Source organism: Pseudonaja textilis, chromosome 1 (genome assembly GCF_049901715.1).
Source record: "Pseudonaja textilis isolate UNSWEBS1 chromosome 1, rPseTex1.2, whole genome shotgun sequence".
Classification (NCBI taxonomy): Eukaryota; Metazoa; Chordata; class Lepidosauria; order Squamata; family Elapidae; genus Pseudonaja; species Pseudonaja textilis.
The window spans coordinates 214,626,080-214,653,987 of NC_141990.1; the positions used below are offsets into that span (position 1 = coordinate 214,626,080).

The 27,908-nt window shown below is 40.2% G+C and overlaps 1 protein-coding gene across 1 annotated transcript in view; it reads left to right on the forward strand.

The window, feature by feature from the left end:
• The window catches only part of LOC113441203 (uncharacterized), a 91,317-nt gene extending 65,126 nt beyond the window's left edge, over window positions 1–26,191 (forward strand). The window contains exons 2-7 of the mRNA XM_026708083.2: window positions 4,990–6,714; window positions 13,634–13,730; window positions 14,398–14,602; window positions 16,371–17,002; window positions 22,097–22,242; window positions 24,981–26,191. Coding sequence (XP_026563868.2) covers window positions 5,189–6,714; window positions 13,634–13,730; window positions 14,398–14,602; window positions 16,371–17,002; window positions 22,097–22,242; window positions 24,981–25,776 — 3,402 coding nt within the window. The 5' untranslated portion in view covers window positions 4,990–5,188 and the 3' untranslated portion in view covers window positions 25,777–26,191. The remainder of the gene's footprint in view (window positions 1–4,989; window positions 6,715–13,633; window positions 13,731–14,397; window positions 14,603–16,370; window positions 17,003–22,096; window positions 22,243–24,980) is intronic.
• Window positions 26,192–27,908: the final 1,717 nt, after the last annotated feature.

A 27,908-nucleotide genomic window follows, 5' to 3' on the forward strand; every position in this document is an offset into this window, starting at 1 on the left:
TTCAGGGACCTTTCCCTCAGCAGGAGCCTAGTCAACCAGGCAGAATGGTCCACTGCTCCGTCTCTATTCAGGGACCTTTCCCTCAGATTCAGAACGCTGGAGGTGGATCTCTTCTCCACTCCTCAAATCGCCCAGGTCACCAGATTCATCACCAGGTTTTCTTGCCAGGGAGTGGAGGGGACCAATGCCCTTCAGTGCAGATAGCCTAAAAGTCTCCTCTATGCCTTTCCCCCACTCCCCATCATTCCAGCAGTAATTCGGAAGATGTTGGAGGAACGAGCAGAGCTCCTCCTCCTGGTACCCTATTGGCCAAGAATGCCCTGGTTTGCGGACCTGGTCAACCTATCGGTGGCTTCTCCTTGGAGGATCCCAGCCCATCTAATTTCCCTTCATCAGGGGATTCTGCTCCCCCCGGAGCCCCAGTGGCTCAAGTTGACCATGTAGCACTTGAGTGGTAGCGGCTAGAGGTGGCTGATCTTCCTGAAAGGGTCATCATCACTATCCTGGCATCTCGCAAACCTTTCACAAGGTGCATCTATGATGCCACCTGGAAGGCCCTTTCCCGATGGTGCCTTAGGGAGGGTCTCTCTCTCTCCTCCTTTAGCCCAGTTGGCAGAGGTTCTTAGATTCCTTCACCATGATCTGGAGAAAGGTTTGGCCCCCAACACCTTACGCAGGCAGGTTGAGGCCCTCTCCTCGGTTCTTTCATGGGGTTCGCTTCCTTCCTTATCCCATCACCCTTCAGTCAGGAGGTTTTGAAAGGGGCTTCCAACCTGCACCCGCCGGTGGTTCACAGGTATCCTTCCTGGGATCTTCATGTGGTCCTTAATGCCCTTACAAAGCCCCCCCTTGAACCCCTTAGAACATTGTCTCTCCATTTCCTGTCTCTGAAGGTAGTGTTCCCCGTTTCCGTCACTTCAGCCAGGCGGGCATCCGAGCTCGCTGCTCTTTCCATCACACAGGACCTTTGTTCCTTTCATGATAATAGGGTTGTCCTCAGTCTGGACTCTTCATTCATTCCAAGGGTTAACACCTGTTCCACAGGTCCCAGGACATTATGTTGCCTGGCTTCTGCCCCCTCCCACACCATGACTTAGAGTAGCAGTGGCACACGCTAGACGTAGGTAGGGCTCATAGAATATACATTAAGCGCACTTCCTCCTCAGGAAGTCGGAAGCCATTTTGTTTCCCTTTCCCTTCTCTCTGGGCGCACAAGGCCTCTTTTACTATTAGCAGGTGGGTCAGATCTTGCATTGAGCAGGCCTACAAAGCTGCGGCCCTTCCGGTTCCTTGAGGTCTGATGGCGCACTCTACCAGAAACGTGGCCACTTCGGCTGCCTAGGCGACCCAAACACCCTTGGAGGAGATCTGTCATGCGGCCACGTGGACATCTCTGACTCCTTTCATCAGATACTACCGTCAGGATGTCTTTGCCTCGGCAATTGCAACCTTCGGCAGACGGGTGCTTCAATGAGTGATTTAACAGTTGGTCTGATGAGCCAGACGAGGACCCGCCCATGGACATGCAAGGTTTGGTATGTCCTATCCTGGGCTCTCGATGCAGCATGGAAGAGAATGGGCATTGGTAGAAGTTACCCTGAACGCACTTTCTATCTATGCTGCGAGAGAGCCCAGCTCCTCCCTTGATTCGTCCGGAGAGGAAAAGTCATATTTCTGTATTCATTTGTGCTTTCAGAGACACCATTCAGTCTGTCAAGTATCTTTGCCAAAGCTGGGGTCTCTTCTGGGGGCTGGCTTTTATATCTTAGTACAGACTCAGCTAAATGACGTCATAGGAAGGAGTCAACCCATCCTGGGCTCTCTCGCAGCATAGATAGAAAGGGCATTCAGGGTAACTTCTACCAATGCCCATTTCCTTCCTTTTGCATCATTTCTGGGATTTTGCTGTTCTGAACTGAATCATCACCAATCTTTGCTAAATCTGCTCTCATGCTGTTCTTTATTCACTCCTTCACAGCACAACATGTTTTAACCTTTGATCACACAAGAAATCCGTCTTCGCCACTACCTGTGATCTTCCCCAAATAGGACAGGAAAAATAATTAAAGTATGAATAAAACCAAGTGTTGGAAAAATATGCCGTTCCAGATGGGGATGATGATTAGATGAGGTGATAGACTGATTACAGAAACATCTTGAAAAAGCTTGAGCACATTATTTCCACACATTATATTTGGTCAGCAGTGCTTTTCCGGTTAATTCTGAAGAGTGACTCCAGTAAGTCTAAAGTGGCAATGATTCTTAGTTTACCCAAGAATACTTTTATGCAGAGGAATAGATACCCTTGTACATAATAATAATAATAATAATAATAATAATAATGCATAATACATAATACATAATACATAGATACCTTGTACATAAGGGGCATGCATAAGTGCACCATCGTGCCTACTGTCCCTGTCCTATTGTCCCCATTTATTCGTACTTATTTCCTGTATTCTTACTCATGTATATACTTATATCTATTACCTTGTAAGCGATTGACAAATCAAATGAATAAAAAATAAATAAATAAATAAAATAATATCGGTATGTACACATCAAACCTAGTGTAATGTAGTGATTCTACTAGTTATAACATTGTGCTTGAAATGTAATGTTTACATTTGGTATCTATGTTTTTTAATTATGTTGTACAATAGGATACTTAAATGTGCCAAGATTTTTGCACCACAGTCTAAGGTAGTAGTAGGGAACTTGAGTCTCTCAAGATGTTCTTGAACTACAATTGGCCATGATATGTTTTATGGATTTGTTGATAAGAAAGTGATGGGATATGGAATGAGTGTTTACAATCTTAGAGGGAATGAAGAGTTGCTAAATTTATGTATACTTGTGATGAAGGTTGGAAATTTATGTATTTCTTTTCTTTTTATTATATTCTTTTTGTTTCTTCCCCTTTTTTATTGTCATCTTTATTTCTTTCTGTTCTCCTGTGTCTGTTTAAGTTTACCTTGCATTAGATTTTACTAGTCTAATCAAAATTCTTACACATTTTACTAACACACACACACGCACACACACACAGCCAGTTGACCAAGCTGAAATGGTATAGGTTCACTACTACTGATCTAGTATGAATGGATTAATGTTACTGAGATTACATATTAAAGTATTGCTATAAGTGCCAGAAAATAGAATCATCTCTATTTTTTTTTAATGCGTGTTAGTGGAGTAACTCTGGGCTTGAAGATAGTGCCCTTATTGAGCTACAACTTATCAAGTGGGCTGGAAAGAAGTGGCATTGAGGGTCAGTTCCATTCTATTCTTCACCTATAGCCATCGGGCCCCCTCTATAACCTTTCCTCCATTGTTGAGGAAGGGGCACTGACAGGTCTAGTCTTTCCAAATTTGGTTTCTCTCAAGAGAGGAGGACAGGAGAAATGGATGTACTTCCTGCCTTCTGATTTTTCCTACTATCTCCCTTTGGTAGCATTTTCTAGCTTTGCATGGAGGGGAAGCCTCAGAAGTCTACTATCTTCAAATTTAGGATTTGTTCTATCAATTGTTGGATAATAGAGGTAGAAACTAGGAGTTTAATATTGTTATGTAAACAAATTGACTCAGATAGTACACTGGTCACTATGCACTTATTGTATATAAAGAGGAAAGAAAGAAAGAAAGAAAGAAAGAAAGAAAGAAAGAAAGAAAGAAAGAAAGAAAGAAAGAAAGAAAGAAAGAAAGAAAGAAAGAAAGAAAGTCAGTCTATCTTCTTCCCTTGCCATTGCAGATTTCCTTCCAAAATATCATTGCTCTCTTCTCAAAAGTTATGGTTATGCTACCCAGTAATAGTGATGGGAAGGCAAATTTGATTCAAACAGCATACTGTTTCAAGGACTAGTGGTTTGATATTTTTTTATTACAAAAATAGCATTCTCTCATTCCCTTAAATGAGAGAAAGAAAAAGAAATGATACAAAGGCAAACATTCCCAAAATAAGGAGCTTCTAATGATGTTACCTTCACTGAAAAACTCGCTTCTTTTGGAGATGTACGGAACATGGGTTTCCCAATACATTTGCTCAACTGTGGTTGAAAGTTGAGAATTACCTCTAGACCAGGGCTCTTCAAACTTGACAGCTTTAAGACTTGTGGACTTCAACTCCCAGAATTCCTCCTCCAGTCATGTTAGCTCAGGAATTCTGGGATTCGAAGTCCACAAGTCTTAAACTTGCCAAGTTTGAAGACCCTTGCTCTAGACAGTTCAGTCATGTTATTTTAATATTCCATTTGTGCATTATTGTTACGTTGCTTGAGCACTAAATAATTTGATCATTTGATGATGAACAATACTCAAAGTCATAAGGAATACCTATAATTATCATTATCCATCATACTTGCACTACTTTGTCACCTACAAAGAATATATTGGGTTAGAGCAGATGACAATTTGTATTGCTGCCAATATAAAGTGCTTATCACTTAAACTGCCCTGTTGTTTCTATGATCATTTGTTCCACTGTCTATTAAGACTTCAGATTAGTATTAAAAAGTACAGTTGCAAAGCAGAAATTTGGAGTGCTCTTCGTATGATAATTCTTGAACAGCCAGTGAAAAGCAACATAATAGAAAACCTGATCATTTCCAAAATAAAAATCATGTGACAACTGGACCCAGTTTCTAATAAAAGGCAGACTAAACACCCCCATTATAAAGAGCAAGCAAGAAGAATAGCGCAAAAAGAATTTAAATATTATTTTTGCAAAAAGGCTTCTTGCTGTTACAGCTCAACTGTCCTTGGAATTCTCTGGAATTCTTTTGTTAGAATTTCTAATGCTTCTGGTAAAGAATGACTTACCAGGAATTTTTGAATTCTTGTGAGCTTGCTCAATTGGTTCCATTCTTTGACTTTTGGATTATGTCTGACACTGTGATAATTGGCTGCATATTTAATGACTGCACAGTTTGTCTCTGAATAGCAACCTTTTTCTGTAACTTCCTTTTTTTCCCTCCTTTGTTTGATCAGGTTTCTCTTCTGCTGGAAGACTTGAAGTCATGGCTCTGGACAATTACCTGTTCTTTAACGCGAGTACCCAGATAACAGCCTTCTGCTGTCTGTGGCCAAGACCTCTGAACATCAACTGAAAAGCCTGACAGCCCATTCATCCTTTCGCCCTCTCCCTTCTCAAATCATCCGTCTGTCCAGTCACCCATGTCGATTTGCTATGACATACATCAGCATTGATGAGAGGCAGGAACACTCTCGGGTAATTTTGAGCTGCCAGAACAATCAGCTGTATGTGCAACATGGCTTCAAGGAGTTCTCAATTAGCAACGCGCATCCCTTAAAGAACATGGACCCTCGTGTTTTCACTGGAGACTTTAATCCCATAAATAAAAGAGGCAATAATGCAGGAACAGATCTGTATCAGAGCATGGAGAATCTACACTGGGCCACGGTAGCTGATCCGCACTGCCGTCCTCACTGTGGAAATGTAGACAATAAACTTGTCTTTCATTGCAAAGGCCCAGCCCATTCTTCCATGGAAGATTCCCTAACTCCCAGTTCGCCTGAACCTTACCAACACTACTCCCTCCCATCAGAACAAGGGATCCCTCCAACCCAAGATATAGCCATTTCCTCTTGTGCCAAAGTGCCTCCGTGGTTTCTTTCCTCCATAAGTGGGGATGCCAAAAAAATCCTGAAAGAAAAACTTAGAATTCACAGCAGTAAAGCTCCTGAGATTTGCAAGCCCCACGGAGCTCAGCCTTCGTTGAATGATTTGGTTGCAAGGGAATGTTCTCAATGCTGGGCTTGCCAGCAATATAAGAACGGTTGCTCCTCTAACTGTTGCACCATATTTGTGCAACATGCCACTCTTGCTCATGCCCCATGGATGGCATTGGAGAGGCAACGGCCCTGCTTCTACAGCAGGCTAACCAGCCCAGAAGACATCAAGCAAGAAGCCCAGAGAAGGTTGCAGATCAGGCGGCAGAACAGTTCCCCCAACTTGACCTTGCATTGCGCCCGTGATAGTCAGAAAGTGATCAAATCCCAAACTATGGGATCGTTAAATGGAGAGGGAGGGAGTGGAGACAGCAAAACGACTCCAGAAGAGAGCAAAAAAGCTGATTGCAAAGAGAGGCTCTACATTCCAACCTTTGAAGAGTTCAAGAGGATGAGAAGCAAGGGAGCCCTTTTTCTCAATGGCAGTGGTGAAATTGTGAAGGATAAAACGGAAGGAACCCAACTGTCGGAGGAAAACGGAAGTCAAAATCAAGATCATGTTAAAGGAGTGGTTTCAGCCATAGATGACGATGACGAGGTGTTTCATGAAAACAGCCAGAATGCTTCCAGGTTTGTTGGCTGTGAAGAAAATTCATCCACATGGGACAGAAGTTTCTGCCTAATAAATATCCCTACGGCCAGGGATAAGATTTCCGAAATCCCAGCATCAGAAACCGTGCCAGTTCCCATCTGTTCTAGCCCAGTTCCAAGATCACCGTTGCAACCTGCTGCGGCATTTAGGAAGGAGAGCAAGAAAGATATTGAGGGAGGAGAAAAGCAAGGATTGGATGCAAAAAATGTCAGGGAAGCCCTCCATTGTACTGGACAATCGCTGGTGCCTGAAACTCCGTCATCTTGCTGCCCGCTGCTGTTAGAAGCAACCGATATTTCCAGTTATGGAGCTAAGTTTCAGAAAATAAAGGATGAATTTATAGGTACTGCTCTGGACCTCATTAAAAAGAGGTAATCATTTTTGTTAGAGATCCTGAGGAAAGTTAAATCCGAGGGAACTTAGTAATTTCTAATACTTTTTTATATTTGTATACTGTTGAGATGAGATAGATAGGTTTCGACTAGTGTGAACATTGTTGTCCTAGATAACATCCTTCTAGACTTTCGGAAAGTTTCTTCTGAGATAATCATATAACTTCAACCCAAGAAGCAAGGCTGGTGTCGTGTGGATTTATACTATAGAACAAAGTTTTTGTTTCAAAGAAACAGTTTCAAGTTGTGCTTCTATGATAATTTTGTACCGTATTGCTATGGCTTAATTCATACTTCATGCCAAACCACAAAGAGGCTTGGCTTTAGTTTGGCATGATGTGTAAACCTCAGCTTTTGGCTTAGCATTCTTCGTTAATATACATAACAGTTAGCAGTTTGTGAACCTCAATCTTTATTTGATGCAGGAAAGATTTCCCTCATAACTGAGGGGAAAGAGTAAAGGTGGGATTAGATTTTTCCTCGATGTGTTATTTGTTTGTTTGTTTATTTATTTGAGCACATTGAAATAACTGAAATGTATTACATGAGTATGTCCTATTAATGCTCATGACCTATGTTGCATATAATGCAGGGGTCTCTGTGGCATGAGGTGGAGGGATAAAAATGCCAAGAGGAATATGATCTGGGTTTATTACTCTTAACCAGTGTTACAGTTAACTGTATTTTTGTGGGTCTGGATAACATGGCAAGGCAAAGTTTAAAAACTTTCCTGAAACCTCCCAAATTGATTGGAGGAAGAGATGCTGGGGGTCCCAGGAGAGCCAATAAAAGGCCAGTCTTATTCTGAAAATTAGCCAGTGTCCCTTGCTCAGTCTGATAGCTTGCTTATTCTACTTGAATATGCAAGAGATCAGTTTCTTTCTTAAACATGGGGCATTCAGAGTGATATCTAGATTACTGTCAGCCATATAAAATAATCTTACAGGCTCCCTTTTGAAAATTTGGGACAATGATTCAATACTAGATGATGCATGGACATTAGTACTGAATTGGCAAATGTGCATATTTGGGGCAAAAGTGTGCGTAAAGCAAAATGCAGTTTTTCTGTTTAAATTATAAAATTGAGTCAGGATTATCTAAGAATTTAGCTGTTGCTATCCCAGCAGTTTACAATTATCTCCACTTCTATATTGCTGGGATAGCAACAGCTAAATTCTGAGATAATCCTGACTCAATTTTATAATTTACAGTTCAAGGCTATAAAAGTGGAGGTAATACTGAAGCAGCTAGATTGTTGCTAGATTTGGGAATTACATTCTCAGGCTTCACTCTTGTATTTTGCATTTTAAAAGATGGTTTGCTAAAACCATGGTCTATTCCATACATAATCCTAAGCCATCGTCATGGTATACAAACCAAAATGGCTGAATTCATATATTGTGCTTTCCCAAAATAAAACAAATTATATTTTGGTTTAGTGATTGTGTGAAGACAATCGTGGCTTATTTGGCATTTTTAAGTATCTTGATTCAAAATTGCAATTAGTATTACGTATGATATATATGCTATGTAATATGATATATATGATATGTAATATGATATATATGATATGTAATACTCTTTATTTTTTTGAAAAAAATTTTTAATGGGGTTCCCAATAATTTTTTATACAGTGGTAAATAGTTTTGTTCTGAGTAACACATCACATTTATCATCACAGAAAATTTCTCATAGAATTCAGTTGATAGATTCTCTTCATGAAATGTTGAATGGCAAAGAGCATGATTTGCTATTTACTATCAATAAATAGTAAAGAGCATGATTGAGGGGATTATTTGTTTGTGTTTTAAAACTGAATAAGCTACTGTATAAGCTAAATAATTCTCAATAATTTTTGAATCAGTTGCAGTTCATCTTGTTTGCATACTGGTTGAAAGTGTTCTGAGTTTTACAAATACTTGGAGTGAATTATAGCCACCAAATCTGGAGCATAGCCAAATGGGAAAGATCTAAGCTAACCAATGTAAATTCTTCAGGCAAGACTTGGAAAAGAATGGGGAGTAGAGAAAGTATGGGAAGAAGAGCGTTATATATTTATTTTTTATTTATTTATTTGTCAAGCGATTATAAGATAACAGGTATAAGTATAAACATAGTTATGAATACATGAAATGGATACATATAAGAAAAATAAAAAGAAACAATAGGACAGCGATGGTAGGCACGTTGGTGTGCTTATGCACACCCCCTACAGACCTCTTAGGAAAGGGGTGAGGTCAATAGTAGACAGTCTAAGGTTAAAGTTTTGGGGGTTTGGGGAAGAAACCACAGAGTCAGGTAGAGTATTCCAGACATTGACCACTCTGTTGCTGAAGTTGTATTTCCTGCAATCAAGTTTGGTGCGGTTTACCTTGAGTTTGTATCTATTGTGTGCTCTTGTATTGTTATGGTTGAAACTGAAGTATTCATTGACAGGTAGGACATTGCAATATATAATTTTATGTACTATACTTAGATCGGACCGAAGGCGGTGTAGTTCTAGGTTTTCTAGGTCTGGAATTTCAAGTCTGGTTGCAAAAGGTATTCTGCAACGAGTAGAGGAAAATATTAAATTTGCCTTCATTTTTGCAAGACTGGGAGTCGCTTTTTTAAACATTGTTTGTTGTGCTTGTTTTTTTTTCTTTTTTGTTTCTTATTTCCTATTTTAGCATTGTTAGACTTAAAATAACAAATTTGGAAGGACCTTGTAAGTCATCTAATCAACTTCCTGCTCAAGCAGGAGACCTTATAGCATTTTTTGACAAGTGGCTGTCCAGTCTTTACTTGAAAGCTTCCAGTAATTAAGCACCCATAACCTGGTTCCCTTAGTTGATTGTTCTCACTGTCAGAAAATTTCTTCTTATTTCTAGGTTAAAACTTTCCTTGATTGGTTTCCATCTATTTATTATTCCTTATCTGGCCTACGGGTATTTTGGAAAACAGGTTGTCCCCCTCTTCTCTGTGACAATCCTTCAAATATTGAATACTGCTATCATGTCACCCTTGGTCCTTCTCTTCACTAGACTAGCCATTAAATGCTTCAATAAAAATTATTTTTAAAAGAGAATGATGAAAGCTGGAATGAATCTCAATAAGTGGGCAGAGAAGCAGAGTTTTATTATATCCCTCAGTGTACCTATATGTACTCTCACATATACAAGGGAATGAGGAAAGATATATTAGGGTAATCAGGAAGATGGTTGAAAAGAAAGAGTTTAGGCAAAAAGTTTTTTGGACTCAAGCAACATGGCTTTGCTACACCAAAAAGGTCAAAATAGCCACTTATTTTATGATTACAAAGAAAGTGGGATGGAAAATGGTGGACATTCTCAGTTATAGAAATGCCCAGTCTGTATAGCTTTGGAGCAGAGTTCTGATGAATTCTTGCTACTGATCATATTGCCCAGGGACGATAATGCATGAAATCAAGAGCATTTAAAAGCATTTGCTGGACCACCTTGGTAATGGCAGATGGATGAAGAATGCACAAGAAATAAAGTACTTTTAAATGTTGAGCCACTTAGACAGAAATGTGCTTCCAGGGGAAAATCTGGCTGGGAGAGAAATGACTGCAGAAGATTATATAAATAAATAAAGGACAGGGGTAGACTGCTACATCAAAAAACAAAATCTAGCACAGATTTGAGAGATAAAACAGGTTTTTGGGAGCCATGTTTTCTGCTATATAAAAGACACTTGCAATGCTTTGGTATTATAAAAGGCTTATATTGGTTCATTTATAATCACCCCAGCTTTTTTTTCTCCAGTTAGAACCTTCCTAAACTGATCCCACGCCAGGTAGTGTTCTAACCTGATTCATTTTTTTTGTCATCCCGAAGTCATCAATTTCCTTGTTCAGTTACAACATTTGGTGATCTAATAGAAGATGAGAGAATAGATGAAAAACAGTTGGCTGGAAGTATATATGCAGAAGCAATAGATTTATTCAAAATGCAGAAAAGTTTCCTATATCATTCATTAGTTGATTGGATGGCCTATCATTTAAAAACACTTCCTTTCTTGGGTATTCTTTATTTGTCTGCACATGCTATAATGGTCTACCAGAAGCTTCGTAAAATGCTCTGGTCTTCAGGAATCATCATCTTCAGTAATAAAAGTTTTTGGAGCTTTAGTGGAAAGTGTTGCCTACTTCTATGGTAGAACATTGGATAACCTTCTAGGACACAAGTCCTCTGTTGGCTAAATATACTAGGTGACTTCATTGGTAGCCCTCTTATTTCTAGGCACAACTGGAGATTATGTTTGCAATTTGAAAGGGCAGATACTTTTATTATCTCAAGAAACAGTGCCTCCTATGCCTCTTTCTAAGCAATTAAGATGTAAAAAAAAAGAGGTCTTTCTTCCAAATCCAATTTATTAAAAGGCTAATCAGGTTTCCATGAGCGACACACCATTTTATGTGCCAGATTCAGCTAATTGGGGGCATATGTATGCCACATGTTTTCCTTTCCTTGCTTTGTGAAGATCTTTACCTTTCAAGTGTCTTTTGGTTCTACTCTTCTGCTTGTTGGAGGTAGTACTCCAAAATTATAAGTTTCATGCAAAATGCTGTCAAAAATAGTAACGAATGACATAGACTCACGTCTGTAGTAGATCCTTTGAAATGGAAAAAGATCTGAGCTAGTCCCGATTAATTATTTAGGTAGTTTTAAATATGCCTATATCTGCTCCCAGCAGTCCCCAAGTGAGTTGCAGATATATCTATACTTATATTAATTTAAATTAATCAGTGGAATAGCTTGCCTCCCAGCATTGTGGGTGCTCCATCACTGAAGGCTTTCAAGGAAAGATTGGACATCCATTTGTGCAGGATGATATAAGGACTCTCACTTTGGACAGAGGATTGGACTAGAAGACCTCCAAGGACCCCTTCCAAGGACCTATGATTCTGTAGAAGGATTGTAAAATATTTTGTACACTAAATTGTAAAATTAGAAAGAATATGGTGTGTTTTTCTGCCTTGTGTAGACTGCTTTAACATGGCTTTATTTTGTGCAATTCTAGTACAATGATAGTACCTACGGCTTTTATGGACCTTCTGTAAATAACATAAGTATTCTTTGCAGTGGAACCTTGACTTCCATCAAATCCTTTTTAAAAATCCCACAGGTAGTTCTTGACTTGCAGTCATTCGTTTAGTGACCATCCGAAGTTAACAACCACATTGAAAAGAGTGACTTATGATCAATTTTAGAACATTAACAACTTTTGCAACATCCCCATGGTCACATGATCAAAATCCGTGTGCTTGGCAGGTATTTTATGACAGTTGCACTGTCCTGGGGATCCTGTGATCACCATTTGTAATCTTCCAAGCTGGCTTCCAACAGGCAAAGCCAGTGGGGAAGCCGGATTCACTTAAGGGCTGTGTCAACTAAAAAGATACTCCTTTGGTCTTTTTAGCTGCCAGAAAAAGGGAGTGGGGGAAAACAAGGCATTCTTGAAATGCCTAGATATCAACTCAGCAGCCCAAAGTTGTCGGAGCATAAGAAGGTTATTGGAGAGCATGATGGATGACTCTTGAAGACGGATGTGTCCTATTGGAGAAGTCACATCCAGGGGGTGGGGGAAAGACCAGCGTCAAGGGGGAAATGTGTGATATGATGTAGTACTGGCTGGTTTATTAGTACTGGCTAATAAACCAATTTACTTTTTCTGAGGTGCGGCTAGAGACTTTTGCTTTGAATGGGGGTGATTTGTTGGAGCCCTAACAGGCTGCGTAATTCGCTTAACAACTGTGGCAAAAAAAAGTTACAAAATCACTTAACTGTCTTGCTTAGGAACAGAAATTTTGGACTCCGTTGTGGTCATAAGTCAAGGACTACATGTATATGATTTAGTGTTGGCAATATTTTAGGGTACATTGTAAATACTCCATGTCTAAAGATCTGCATGAAAATTATTAAAATATTCTATAGAAATAAATAGAGGGCATCACTCTACAATAGCATGGAGCTATTTGACATGGAATAAAAAATACTGTATTTTTTAAAAAAATATATTCTTATTCCAAAGATGTTTGTAAAAAGAAACAATATGTCCGAATCCACTTAATAAATCAGTAAAGGATACACTTCTAATAACTGGAAAGGCTCTTCAATATTTATTGAAATAGTAAATATGAATATGAATTGAGGCAGTTCGGTGTAGAAGTTAAGGCCACGGGCTAGAAACTAGGGAAATGGGAATTCGAGTCCCACCTTAGGCATGAAAGCCACCTGGGCACCAGTTACTCTCAGGGTGATTGTTGTGGGGAAGTAGGAGGAGGAACCAATATTAGGTAAGCTTGGTGCCTTGAGTTATTTACAAAAATAATAATTTTTAAAAATCTAAATCTAATGTAAAAACTGAATATTAACTAAGCATTCATATTATTTCTGTGGTTCTAATCTGAGTGGTTCCTCTCTCTTACCCCCAATCTTCCATGCCTTGGGTCTTGGTACACTATTTGCTCATAATTTATGGATGAGAAAATTTACATGACATCTCCATGATTTAGGGAGCACTTTGTGATGATGGAGCGGAAGATTTTCTTTTTTCTCGGGATAAATAAAATATCCATGAATAATAGAGGAAGAGAATATGAGTTAGTTTATTACCATTCTATCTTAAGGAGCTTACCTTTTTCAAATTACCATAATTTCAATTAGTAATATCACCAGAGGTACCTTGTTTAAATAACCTGTATAGGAGAGAGAGAGAGATAAAGCATTCACTGTTTCCTCAGTCAGTATAAATAAATTTACATTTTGAATACAACTATTTGTTCCCGGCACAGTTAATTAGTTAAATGTAAATCAGTTGTAGCTTTCCAACTGAGTATTTTATTCTCTACTTTGTGAATGATATTAATTGGATTCTGTCCCTTTTCTCACAGCTGCACTGCTGAAACTACCCTTGATCTCCCTTCCCCCAAATCCTGTGAAGTTCAGAAAGCAGATCACCCTTTTGGGGAAGACTGTCATCAATCCGCAGTGAGTTACTTGGCGTGGGCAAAGGGTCGCCAATGATAATGGATGCATCATGATTTGAATGATGCCACATAGACACTTGCATTAGACTCTGTGATGCGTTAGGCTCTGTGCTGCAGCCTATTTTCCAAAGCACCAAAAGGTAAGACAAGAAACAATGGTTGGAAACCAATCAAGGAGAGAAACAGCCTGGAACTAAGGAGAAATGTCCTGACAGTTAGAACAATCCTACAGTGAAATACTTTGCCTTCAGAAGTTGTGGGTGTTCCATCATTGGAGGCTTCAGCTAGGTTCAACTTGAAGGCCTCTGAGGTCTTTTCCAATTCTATTATTCCATATTGATTCTATGTTCTCAGTGCTAACTGGTGTCTTTTGAGCAATGATATCATGATAAGATATCATCACTTGGATGATCTGATAGTGGCTTCCTATGGACACCACTATGGACACCAGGGCATTGAGGAGCAAATGAAGAAACATGCATTGCAATATTGTGATACAAACTCTTCTCCTTTTGTGACCACATTACAACATTGAAATCATGCATATAAGGGGCAGGCTTCTGTTCGGTGAATTTGACAAATATAAAGTTGGCGTGAGCATCCTGGTTGAAGTATAATTGGCTATCCTGTGTAAAGCTTTCTTCTGAATCCACTTCTTTACCTTCCAGAGCACCATCTCGAATTGCCGCAGATCGAGTTCTGACATCTCCTATGAAACCCCGGTCTGCATCAAAGTTCAGCGGGAGTGTCGATTACGGCCTCATTTCAGCGACCCAATGCCAACAGATGCAGTAAAGAGGAAACAACTGGAGTTAAAGATAGCTGCAGCAGCCTGTCACCATGCCCAGAAGCGCCGGCAAGAGAGAGAATCCAGTAAATCCCATTTTTTTCTCCTTTTTTTATAATGGTTGTCCTGCCTAGATGGCAGCATGTAGCTGACTTTGGTTGATCTTGAAAACATAACAAGAGCCGTGGTGGCGCAGTGGTTAGAATGCAGTATTGCAGGCTCACTGCTCACTCCAGTAGTTCGATCCTGACCGACTCAAAGTTGACTCAGCCTTCCATCCTTCCTAAGTGAGTAAAATGAGGATCCAGATAGTTGAGGGCAATATGCTGACTCTGTAAACCACTTCGAGCAGATTGTAAAGCACTGCTCAGCTGTATATAAATCTAAGTGCTAGTGCTATTGCTTTAATGATTTTCAAATATCAAAAACTATTTATCAACCCTAGATTAATATTTGGGCTGGAAACCATTGGAACCCAGAGTTGTAACCTAACATGGGAATTGAAGAAAGCATCTGAAAAAGGCAGTGGCAAATCATTTCTGCACTGTTGTCCATCTGTTGTCAGCTGCTGAGCTCATCTGTCATGAGGTCACAGGCAAGAACACAGGAGTTTCATGAACTCATGAAATATTTCACCATTAAATAGTGAAATTGTTTTAGATTTAATTTCATGGCTTCACACACACACATACTATTTAGACTGTGGCATTACTGACCTTTGCTGTAGAGGTCTACAATAGGAAAAAGAAAATAGATGTAATTGATTTGACACTACTTCCTGCCCTGTATAACAAAGCTCTAGATCAGGGGGTCTCCAAACTTGGTAGCTCTAGAACTTGTGGTTTTCAACTCCCAGAATTCCCCAGCCAGCCAGTCTTAAAGTTGCCAAGTTGGGAGATCTCTGCTCTAGCTCAAGCAGAAATCTTGCATGTTTTGGCTAGGCATGTCCTGAAGTTGCTTCTAGTATAGTAATTAGAAAGGGGCGATGATACCATCACAGTGTCAGGCATTAATCTAGCATTTAATCTTATACAGAACAAGAGACAAATCTGAAACGACTGGTCCTACAGGAACCTCTGGAGCAAATGAGTCTACTTACTAGGCTAAGCACTGTATGACTGTCAAACCATGGATGCTTATCTCCTAGGAGTTTCATGAAGGTTTTTGTTGCGTTGTTTCTTAACTGCGGATATTGATAATCACTTAGCAAGTTGCATAACTACTAGAGTGTATTTAGTTTAATAATGGCTGATTCTCTTGCCCAACTTTCATAGTTCATTTAATTTTCTAAAGAAATGGTGTCAGTTTAGAACAGGGATCCCTAACCCTTGGTCTGTGGCATGGTAGAAACTGGGCCATACAAACAAGCGAATCCCCATCCACAGGATTCAGGCAGCACATGAAACCACACCCCCTCAGGTCCATGGAAAAATCTCTCTCCATGGTACTGGTCTCTGGTACCCAAAAGGTTGGGGACTGCTGGCTTAGAGAGTGGCTTACATTAGCTGTAGATAAAAATGTCAAAAATATTTTTTCTTCTACTTAATAACAGTTGAGGTATCCTCAGATTGAACTTGACCCCTAGTGAATACATGGACTCTGCAGTTTTCTTGGTAGCCTCATATCATTTCCCTATTTTGAGAATTGTTTCCAACTTCCCAATTTATCTTACAGTCTTCGAATTTTCTGGTGGTGTTCCCACCAAAATAGTAAGTTGGTCCGATTTTGCTTTAGTTTCTGAGCAGAATCGGTCGGGTGATTTCCAAGATTCCAATGAAAATAATGCTGTATCATTACAGGTGAATCTTTTTATTGCTAGACAGTGATGTCCATTCTTTTTGCTTCTCTGCTCAGGTCCAGCACTGGCTAAAGCCACTGTCAACCATGGAAACATTGTTGATGAGAATCACCATGTCCTGAGCAGCTCCTTTCGTTCCAAGCACCGCTGGAGCAACGTTAGCAGTCTCAGCGCAGACAGTGGAATTGCAGGCGGGAACGAGGAGAGAGACAGTGCGGACACCGTCATTGGTGGTGGTGGGCCAAGGATTAGGTCATCCAAGATGGAGCGGGCTGATAGTGGTATCAGCCAGGTGTTGAGTAGGAAGTGGAGGAACCGGGCATCAGAAACATTAACATCTCTGCAGGCATGGGAAGCCCATCAACCTTGCACTGACTGCGGTGGCAGAGATTTTCCATTGGAAACAGATGTCCAGAATCAAAACAGGAAACAGGCCATTCTCTGTGAGAAGTGCCTGAAGTGCAGGACAGAACGGAAGGAATCAGTGTTGGAATTTGTCAACACTGAAGCTAGCTATGGGGAAGACCTCCGCATCATCAAGGAGGAATTCTATCTCCCCATGCAAGCAGCTGGCCTTCTAACACAAGAACAGCTGTTGGTGGTTTTTAGCAATATCCAGGAGCTAATTGACCTCAATGAAAACTTCCTGGAGTATCTTCAAGAAGAGATTGAGCAGGCTATCGAGCAGGTACTGTGTGACTTCAAATCGCAATTCCCTTCCCATTTGCAGCAGTTAGATGATCTCTTATTTGTTTTTTGAAGCATGCTACTTTGTGACATTCATTTAAGAATTACTACGTCCAAAGATGCTTCACTTGAAGTATTAATACCATTTTATAATGCCTGGCTAAGGCCGCACTTGGAATACTCATCCAGTTTTGGTCACCGCGATGTAAAAAAGATGTTGAGACTCTTGAAAGAGTGTAGAGAAGAGCAACAAAGATGATTAGGGGACTGGAGGCTAAAACATACAAAGAACGGTTGCTGGAACTGGGTATGTGTAGGGAAGGACTAGGGGGTGACATGATAGCAGTGTTCTAATATCTCAGGGGCTGCCACAAAGAAGAGGGAGTCAAGCTATTCTCCAAAGCAGCTGAGGGCAGGACAAGAAGCAATGGGTAGAAACTTATCAGGGAGAGAAGCAACTTAGAACTAAAGAGAAATTTTCTGACGGTTAGAACAATTAATCAGTGGAACAACTTGCCTCCAGAAGTTGTGAATGCTCCAACACTGGAAGTTTTTAAAAAGATGTTGGACAACCATTTGTCTGAGGTGGTGTAGGTTTCCTGCCTAAGCGGGAGGTTGGACTAGAAGACCTCCAACTCTGCTATTCTATTCTATCATCTTGTTGACCTCCAATGTATTGAGAAATTCAGCATTCTGAGAAGGTACCCTCCAGATGTTTAACTGCATCAGATGTATCCCAGAATCCTTTCTGTGCATCTGTCCAGAATTCTTAGAACAGGCACATGAAATATGCTTTATCAGCTCTCAATTTAGTTAACTGAGTGTCTATTCTTCCCTATGAAGTCCACCTTCATTTCCCAAACTTCAGTAAACCTGTTGCACTGTGACATCTGCCTTCGGTTACCAATATGAGCACATTTCTTTTGGCTGAAGGAAAACGATGTTAACAAGCTTTTTTTTTCCTATAAGAAAACCCTAATGTAATGTAAAGACCGCTGCCTGTCTATATTTTGTAGTTCATTACTGCTTCTGAAAGGAATGAAAACCATATGCAAGTAGTTCTCAACTTACAACCATTTTGTCTAGTGACCAATTATCAGCACTGATAAAGTTGACTTATAACTGTTCCTCACTCTTAGAAGCAGCATCTCCACATTCAACTGATCAAAATTTGGGTACTTGGCAAATAGCAATAACACTTAGACTTATATACCACTTCGCAGTGCTTTACAACTCTCTCTAAGCGGTTTATAGAGTCAGTATATTGCTCCCAACAATCTGGGTCCTCATTTTACCCACCTCGGAAGGATGGAAGGCTGAGTCAACCTTGAGCCTGATGAGATTGGATCTGCCAAATTGCAGGCAGCCAGCAGTCAGCAGAAGTAGCCTGCAGTACTGCACGTTAACCACTGCGCTACCACAGCTCAAATAGCATGTATTTATGGATAGTTGCAGCACCCCCAGAGTCATGCGATCGCCCGTTGTAACCTTCCCAGCCAGCTTCTGACAAAGTCAACGGAGGAAGCCAGATTCAGCTAATAATTGCACGATTCCTTCAACAATTGCAGTGATTCAACTAATAATTGCAGCAAAAAAGGTCATAAAATTGGACATGACTCACTCGGCAACCATCTTAACAACAGACCATAGTCAAGGACTACCTGTAATTTCCTACGGAAATTCATTTTGACAGCATCATCCAAATGGGATAGTTTTGCCTCTGAATTAATAATTAAAAGAAAACCTTAGCTTTGCCAACAGTTAATGAATGAATGAACATTAGGGTAGTTGATTTCTTAAGTATTATTCAAACCATGTTGCAGATTGTCCATCTTTCCTGAAGGCATTGAAGGTTATTTATAATGGATTAGAAAGGCATTAAAATACATTAATTATGCCAATCTGTAAGCCTTATTGGTTAACCTCAAAAGTCAGTTGAGACAGAGATAATTATTTTAAGACTGGCAATCACTTTGGGGAAAAGCTTTCATTTAATACTAGTACACAGTTGTTGCATTTTTTCCCCTCATACAGATAATGCTAACTTGGGTCCCAGGTGTACAAAGCTCTGCTTTAATTTTTAAGCAATAGATGGCCTCCCTATAAAATTGGGAGAATTGCTGTCCAAATTGAGTTGGGTAGGGCAAGGAACTTCAAACATGGTTCAATTATAAGCCTCAGCAAAAGAATTAACATGGTTAATCGTGAGGGATCATGGGAGCTGTAGCTTATCAACAGCTGAAGCACCACAAGATCTTTGTCTTCTGGAATAAATAGTACTGATTCAGATAGATGGATGGTCAGAGAGAGAGGCCATAGTTCAGGCTATAGCCAAATTTTATACTCGTTTGATTCCTGGGAACTCCAGGTAAAGCTGGAAAAAGATCCTGAGAAATTTCTTATAACTGGACAGCCCTGAATGAGATGGCCCAAAGGCCTGGTGATCTATTAGGAAGTTGTGTGTATTTTTAGTAATGAGAAAAGGGTCGAATAGAATAGAATTCTTTATTGGCCAAGTGTGATTGGACACACAAGGAATTTGTCTTGGTGCAAATGCTCTCAGTGTACATAAAAGAAAAGATATATTCGTCAAGAGTCAAGAATCACAAGATACAACAATGATAGCCATAGGGTACAATAAGCAATCAAATCATACTAGGAAACAGTCAATATAAATCGTAAGGATACAAGCGACAAAGTTACAGCGATACAGTCACAAGTGGGAGGGGGTGGGTGATAAGGAGTGATGAGAAGATTAATAGTAATAGGGTTGTCCTACAATTGACCATACTCCTACTAAACAGCTTTGGAGGAGGAGGGGGAAGGAAGAAGAGGAAGAGGAGGGTTATTTTCACTAGGACTATGACAACCCTATGAAAGGTGCAAGTGTGTTACATATCTTCAAGAGTTACAGCAGAGATGTCAAACTGGCAGTCCGTGGGCTAGTTGCGTCATGCACAGGTCACATCCACCCCAGCTCTGTGAAGGGAAAAAATGTCACAAAACATCACATGACAACGTGACGCTGTGAGTTTGACACCCGTGGGTTATAGTAGCTACATTCTTCAGCGGCTTGACTGCTTTAAAGGTTCCCCCCCTTGTCTCTGCGTGCATATGCATATGCAGTTAGAGTCATTTTGCTTTGCTTGTGATACCCCAGTAGAAGTATTGCCCGTGTGTGTTCACATATGCGGAAACTGGAGAAAACACTTGAAATAGCTGTGGCAACCCTTCTAGAAGATGTGGCTGCTTTAATACTTCGAGGAGGGGTGAGCCATTCATGCTTCTGCATTTTGCAAGGTGTCCTTGTGAAATGCTTTGCACGATCCTAATGTCCACTTATTTGAATACACTCAGTGGTCACAGGTCACCATAGTTCAAAGGTGAAGTTTATTTAAATTGGCTCTCACATGTTTTGGACTGCAGTCTAGTGCACTTCTACTTGCAAATAAACCCCAGTATATTTAATGAGTAGTTAACTGTTTCTTAGTGGACCTCCTCAGAATTCTGTAAGTATTCTCAATTTTTGCAGGGAAAAAAAATGTAACTACAGATGTTTATTTTTGGTGCCTTTGAATTCCATCATGTGATGTTTTGCGACATTTTCCTTTTCGCGGAGCTGGGGTGGGGCATGATGCATCCAGCCCCTTGGGGAGCCAGTTTGACACCCCTGCATTGGATCATAACCTTTATCAAATAAAAGGCAAATCCCAATGTAGAAAAAGATGCACATTTGTTTCAGTTGGTGAATGGTAAGGCAATGAATGGTTTTGAATTTCTAAGAAGTTGAAACTTATGAATGAGCCCCACCTGCCTTCATGAATTCCCATTTTCTCAGTCTGTGCGTAGAAGTTTTCAATTTGCCATATCCATACCAAAGAACTGTAGGGTCACCTGCTTTAGAACAAGCCAGCATCGCAAACCACATTCAGATCTTATTATTGAAAACTGCTTAAAAGAAAAGGAAAGATTGAGGTTAACCGTTGAATTATACGTAGAAATGATGAACATGTAATTGCCAAAATGTATGAACACTTGCTGAAATTTGAAATGATGTCTTGCCCAAGATTTCTTCTTTAAGCCAAGACAGAAATATGTAAATTGAGCCCGTGTTATAATATGGCATGTTGACTTATGTACTCCAATGATGCTGGAAGTTCAAACAGGGAAATCAAGGACAATCAAAGAGCTGAAAATTAAATCCTGAACACAGTATTCTAAATATCAGAATTATTTCAGTTCCTCTCTATTATAATAGCATTTTTATCTGAAGTTTTTAAATCCAACAGATGGTCATTAAATTTGAGATATTCAACAGAACTGGTCCTTTCTAAATTGTCTCCACTTCCTTTAATCCTCAAAAAATTTTCTTGTTACAATCCTATATATCAGCCAAATCAAATATAATGTCTGTAATATCTTTTTCCAGTAATGAACATCAAGTTTATATTTCATGGTAACACAGTAAGCTTTGCTAGCACTCTAGGCAACCGCTGGAAATTGAGAAGACTTTCATTTAGTTGTTAATTCTTTAAACCAACTCAGATCTTCCTAGCTTATTCCACTTTTAGTTCCTGCTTGAGTTACTGTACAGCAGGGCTGAAAAAACTCCGGCCCACAGGCCGGATATGTCACATGCTGGCCACGCCCACCCCTGGTTTAGCAAAGGGGGAGGGGAAGTCCCGATATATCACATGATGCAGCCGTGACGACGTGAGTTTGACACTCCTGCTTTACAGTATTTAGATTTCCTATTTTCTGAGTTTCAGAACATCCTGAACAGTGCTTGAATTTTTAGTGCTGTATCAGAATATCAGAATAGAGATGCTGCCATTTTGTCTTTATTAGTAATGTGGTATGATGGTTCATCTGCTTTCGATTCATCCACATAAGCCTTAGTTTCCACATAAGCCTTTTGGGGAAGCGCCTTTTCTTAAGCATCTTTTTCTAACTAATATTGCCAATTAACGGAAAGTGAAAATGATCAGGAAAGGAAATTGGGAGGAGAATAATCAACTCAACATTCCAACTTCTCCCCATTAACTATTTACCCTTCAGCATTTCTGTTTCTCTTCTTCATCTTGTATGTTGACAGGGTGATGATGACCTCATGACTGTGTGCATTGGTGAAATATTCCTGGAGTTTGTGAACATGCTGCCTGCATTCCAGACATATTGTCTCCAGCAGCCATCCTCCGTGAACATGCTCAATGCATTGGAAAAGGAAAAAGAGTTACTCAGGTGAGGATGGTTCCAAATTTTTAACTAGGCAGGAGGTTCAAGAAAACACACTTGGAAGCAATTGTGCTTTGCGGGTGGATAATACTGATGACTAGAGCTGAGGAACTAATGTTTCTGAGCTTGTACTAACAGTGACATGTTGGCAACTGGGATAATGAAATGGCTTTACTCACCTATTGGTTTCCCTGAGTGACTAAGAGAGCCAGGTTCGTGAATAGGTAGACTTCAACTTTTGACCACAAGTGAGTCTAAAATTTCTGTTGCCAAGCAAGACAGTTGTTAAGTGAGTCTTATTTCATTTCATGACCTTTTTGCCATAGCTGTTGAGTGAGTAATAAGGTTGTTAATAATAAGTTAATAATAAGATTGCTAAGTGAAACTGGCTTCCCCATTGATTTTGCTTGTCACATGATCCCAGGCTACTGCAACTAACATAAATACATGCCAGTTATCAAGTGTCTGAATTTTGATCATGGGCCTATGGGGATGCTGCAATGGTCATTAGAGTGAAAAATAGTCATAAGTTACTTATTTCAGTGCTGTTGTAACTTTGAACAGTCACTAAACAAATGGTTGTAAGTCAAGGACTATCTCCAATGGTTCAGATCAGAAACTGGGAAGTCATGAGTTCTAGTCTCACCTTTGGCATTAAGCCCGCTGGGTGATCTTAAACCAATTCCTCTCAACCCATGAAGAAAGAAATGGCAAACCAATTCAGAAAATCATGCTAAGCAAAAGGGACTAGTCAACACTTTGAGTCAACATTGACTCAGAAGTACAATGAAAGTCACTAAGACAAATCCTATTACTTTGCTAAACTGGAAGAGAATAAAGTGAAACTATTGAGCCAACCTATGATTTCATTTTAATTCATTACTCCTGAGGTAGAAATTTGTAAGCGCAGCAAAGTTGATTCTTAAATAAAACTCGTACCTTCTGTGAAGCCAAAATATATATATTTGATAGGAAGAAAGGAGATGAAAGATTATGATTAGGAATTTAGAATGTTTTCTAGGAAACAATACGAGTTTTCTAGGAAATGATCAACAATATGAGTCTTGGTGGAGCAGTGCAGTACTGCAGGCTACTTCTGCTGACTATCGGCTGCCTGCAATTTGGCAGTTCAAATCCCACCAGGCTCAAAATTGACTCAGCCTTCCATCCTTCCAAGGGGGTAAAATGAGGACCCAAAATTGTTGAGGGCAATATGCTGACTCTCTAAACCACTTAGAGCAGGCTGTAAAGCATGATGAAGTGGTATATAAGTCTAGGGCTATTACAATACAAATTCTTGTATTTGCTGTACAAATTTGAATTTACTATACAAATTCTTGTCCAAAGTGAGTCTTGATAATAAAATCTACATTTGCATACCCTTGGAATTATTGACGAAATGGTAAGTGGTAGAAAACTAGTCCTTGGCTACCAATTGGATAAGTCAGATTTAGGAAATTCAAAATGCTAATTTTTGAATAGTTATATGCAATAGTTGCAATTATTTTCAGGTGGGAGAAGAAGCAAAAAATATATTAGAAAGAAAGTGGAATACAATATGTTTGTAAAATTCTGAAAATTAAATAGTAATGACTGTTTCAATATTTAATCCACTGCAATTTTCATTATTGTTATTCAACTGTGCCTTTAGAAGCAGACGCTAGGGATGGGCCACTGGCACAGGTTCGGTTGGCTCCAGCAACCTTATCTTATCATAACATGATCCTAAACGTTGAGGAGTCTACCCAACTAGTGCATTTTAGCATCTTTTCTTTTGACAGAAAAGATGGGCTATCTATTCTCCATTCACTATACATGAAAAGAAATAGATGCTCTTTGGCCCTTACGCATTTCTCCATGTTCATGTCTATATGTGAGACATTTTAGAAAAATGAGAATAGGGAACTGATGTGCAAACGGGCAGGTTGCCAGAGTCCCTCATGGAAGGCTGGATGTAGTAATTTAGTAAGCTAGTAAAGCCACGGGGTGCCCCCTGTCATGTACAAAGGCAATTCCAATTGTGATTAAGTAAATCTTTATCATTTGTAAGTGCCGCCATTATACCCATGAATGGAAGGTTAATTCTGGGGATTCAGCATAATCTATGCTTCATTCAGCTGTCTTGTCCAAAACATCTGCCTAAGTCTGTGTAGTAATTGGGCCAGCCTGCTCTGCTGCCATTATGCAGAAATGAAGGACTTTGTCTCAGTAGATCTTTGTGGTCGGAGTAAATCAGTAGGGTTGACATTTCGATCCTTGCTCCATCTAAAAGATGACTCATGATAAGATTCGGTTTTTGAGTAGAACTCCTATTTCTTATTCCATGCTGCATAATTTATATAATGAATTAAACTCTGAAATAGACTGAGTGATTATCCAGAAGGGTGAGTAGAGAAATAATTCAGTTCCACTAAGCATCAGCATAATGCATTGTTAAGGCACTTGGTCACTAGAGGTAAATACGTTTTTGTTCAGCACAAAAGACCAGCTCCACACTTGAGGGTCCAATTAAACTGATTTATTACCAAAACACAATGCCTAAACACAGGAACCTTCTTTACTAAAGGTTAGCATCTGCTAGGAGTTAGATAAGGGTCAATGAAATTCAGGGAGGGTTGGACTTGGTCCACTTGTGACTACGTAGGAATTCTAGGCTAGTTACTCTTTTAACTCCACCCCCAGATTTTCTTACAGTTTTGTATGCATGAAAAAGGTTATGATTTAATCACTCCCATTATTTGCAGGATATTCCTCAATGTTTCTCAGAATGACAACACCGCCCTTCGTCGCATGAATCTTCGGTCCTTCCTCATAGCTCCACTACAGAGAGTCACCAAGTATCCCCTTCTTCTGAGCCGCATCATCAAAGCCACCATGGAGTACCACCCAGATTACAGCAATCTGCTGGAGGCCAAAAGCCGCATCGAGTCCCACCTGGAACACATCAATATGAAAACCAAGCAGGAAGGGAATTCATGGACTCTGCGCTCCTTCCGCCAGGACAGCAAGAAGAACAGAGAGGTGATCAACATTGAAATGAGGGAAACTGCTCTCAAAACAATGGGCTGGCTGCGGGAAGAAACACGGTTTGTGATGGAAGGCTCCTTACAGCTGGCCCAGCCGCCTGATGGACAATGGGTAAAAAAGGGCAGCAAGACGTTGAAGTTCCAGAAGATGCAAGTTCTCCTGATGGTCAACATCAGGCGTGCATCTGAGTCCAGTTTTGAACCAGGGGAGCCAGGCTCTGTGAAAGATGCAGTATTGGTCCTTATTCGGGATAAGAACAATGGCAAGTTCAGTTTGCTCAGGGAGCCCTTGAGACTCAGCAACTGTGTCGTCTCTGTGGATCCCGACTGCGACGACACATTTGAACTGCTTGAGATAAGACGGGAATCCTTCATATTTCGAGATGGGGACAAGGCCCGAACTCACCACTGGTTTAGGCAGATAAGGAGGTACTCTCGGGAGCTGGGCTCCTGGAAGAAGCGGCGTAACGCTTTGCCCAATATCATGATAAGTGCATCTCACAATAGGTCGTGAGAGGGGCTGCCCGAGAAATGACTTGGCCAAGCTCTGAAGCCCCACCAAGCCTGCTTGAATATCTCTTTGTCAACACAACTGCACAAAGGATGAACTTCAGCTGTCCAAATAGCATTGGTGCTACCTATGACCACTATCTACTAGGAAGGACTTTCTAACAAGTGCTTTGTAGTGCTGTTTTCACACTGCAGGCTTAACTAAGTCGGGTAAGGGCACAGGGCCTGTATTCACACAACATGGTAAGCCTGATGGGTCTTAACTTTGGTTAGGCTTAGCAAAATGCGCAACCCAGACCATTGGCCAGTTTATGGTTCCATGTGTTGCGTGATCCCAGGAAGTGGAATAATTCAGTAAGTCCCAGGTTAAGCATGCTGTGTGAACCACAACCAATGTTTCTAAATTCCACACACACACACACACAAAAAAAATGAGTCCATGTTTAAACTTGTTAAATCTTCTTATTACCTAGACCCTAACCTAGAAACCTCAGTGTGGAAGCTTAACCTGGATACACCCATAGGCAGAGTGTCCTCTTACAGCATTCTTAGTTTGCAGCTAATTACAGAATCCTCACCCCGGAACTTCTGAGAATAGATAACACAGAACAGTTAGGGATTTCACTGGTCTAATCCTCTTTTTCAGCTTGAGTAGTTCTGTTCACATAGAAGCACACTTTTGGGAAACCTCGAGATTCTCTTTAGGTCTGCCATCCATTCAGTGTAAGAATTCTAGTCTCCCTTTCCTCAGGCCTGTATTCCCTTTGAAAAAAACCAGAGGCATAAGAACGTAAAGGCTCTGTAGAAGTAAAACTGCTTGAGATATTGTCATATCGAGAACCAACCTATCATTTACAGAGCTGGTATCAAGAAAGAAAGAACTTACTTGCCTGAGAATTTCCTATATAGGTAGTCCTCAATTTAATGACTGATTGTTTCATGATCATTTGGTGTTACAGAAGACTTGGAAAAGGGGATTTAGGGCCCATAAAACAATTCCAGCCATTGTAAAATGTTGCTCCCCTGTGGTCATACGACCACATTTTAGGTGCTTGGCAACCGGCTTACAACTGGTTGCAGCATCGTACAATCACATGACTACAATTTGCAATGCTTGTTTACTAGTTTTCAGCAAAAAAAAAAAACGAAACACCCTCCCACTTGGGAGAATGGGTCCAAACTTACAACCGCATGATTCATTTAATGAGAGTTATAAAAATGTCTGTAAAATTGGGTCCAGTCACGGGAACAAGACCCTCATGACTTATGACCAAAATTCCGGTTCCTGTTGCAGTCATAAGTAGAGAACTACCTGTAAGCACTGAACATAATATGTGTTGTTGGGAACATGTCTGTATGAAAGGAAGAGAGGACAGCATTCTCCTCTTGGCCACCAGCTTGAGAAGTAACCAGATGAGGTTTTCATGTGGTAGAACAAGGGTGTTCAAACTTGGCAAGTTAAAAGACTTGTGGACTTCAACTCCCAGAATTCCTCAGCTAACATGACTGGAGGAGGAATTCTGGGAGTTGAAGACCACAAGTCTTAAAGCTGTCAAATTTGAAGACCCCTGTGGGAGAAGTGTCAACATCCAGATTCTGGCCAGTAGGAATGGGTGGTTTTTTTGGTTTTTTGTTTGCACTTCTCGTAATAAATAGGTTCAACAGCACTGACAACAAAATCAAGTGTTGTCTGACCTAGGAGTTGGGGGGCGGAGTGGAAGAGGGCAGGCCTTTCAGGTTTGTGACCTATTGGAGATGATAATCTTCTCATACGGTAAATGGATACCCCTTGGCATCAGATCTAAGGAGCAGGTCTCTTAAGAAATATTGAGCTCATATTGTTAATATTGTGCAGATAAGATGACGAATGTTTGCTATGTGACCTTGCATGACTGTGCTGCGGAAAAGCATCCTGGGACCATGTAATAGAGATTTCATTGTATGTATAATAGTGTTAGGTAACATGCAGGTCAACTTTAGAGCAGTATTAATCCAATAAGAGAGAATGTTTAGACAGTGTCATTGTTTTCACATTGTAGCTTGCTGTCCCAGGAAATACTACTACCTTTAGGAGTTGTTTTTGCTTCTGGGAAGGTTTTATTTTATAAAAGAAAAATCTATGAGTTTTGTCCTCTT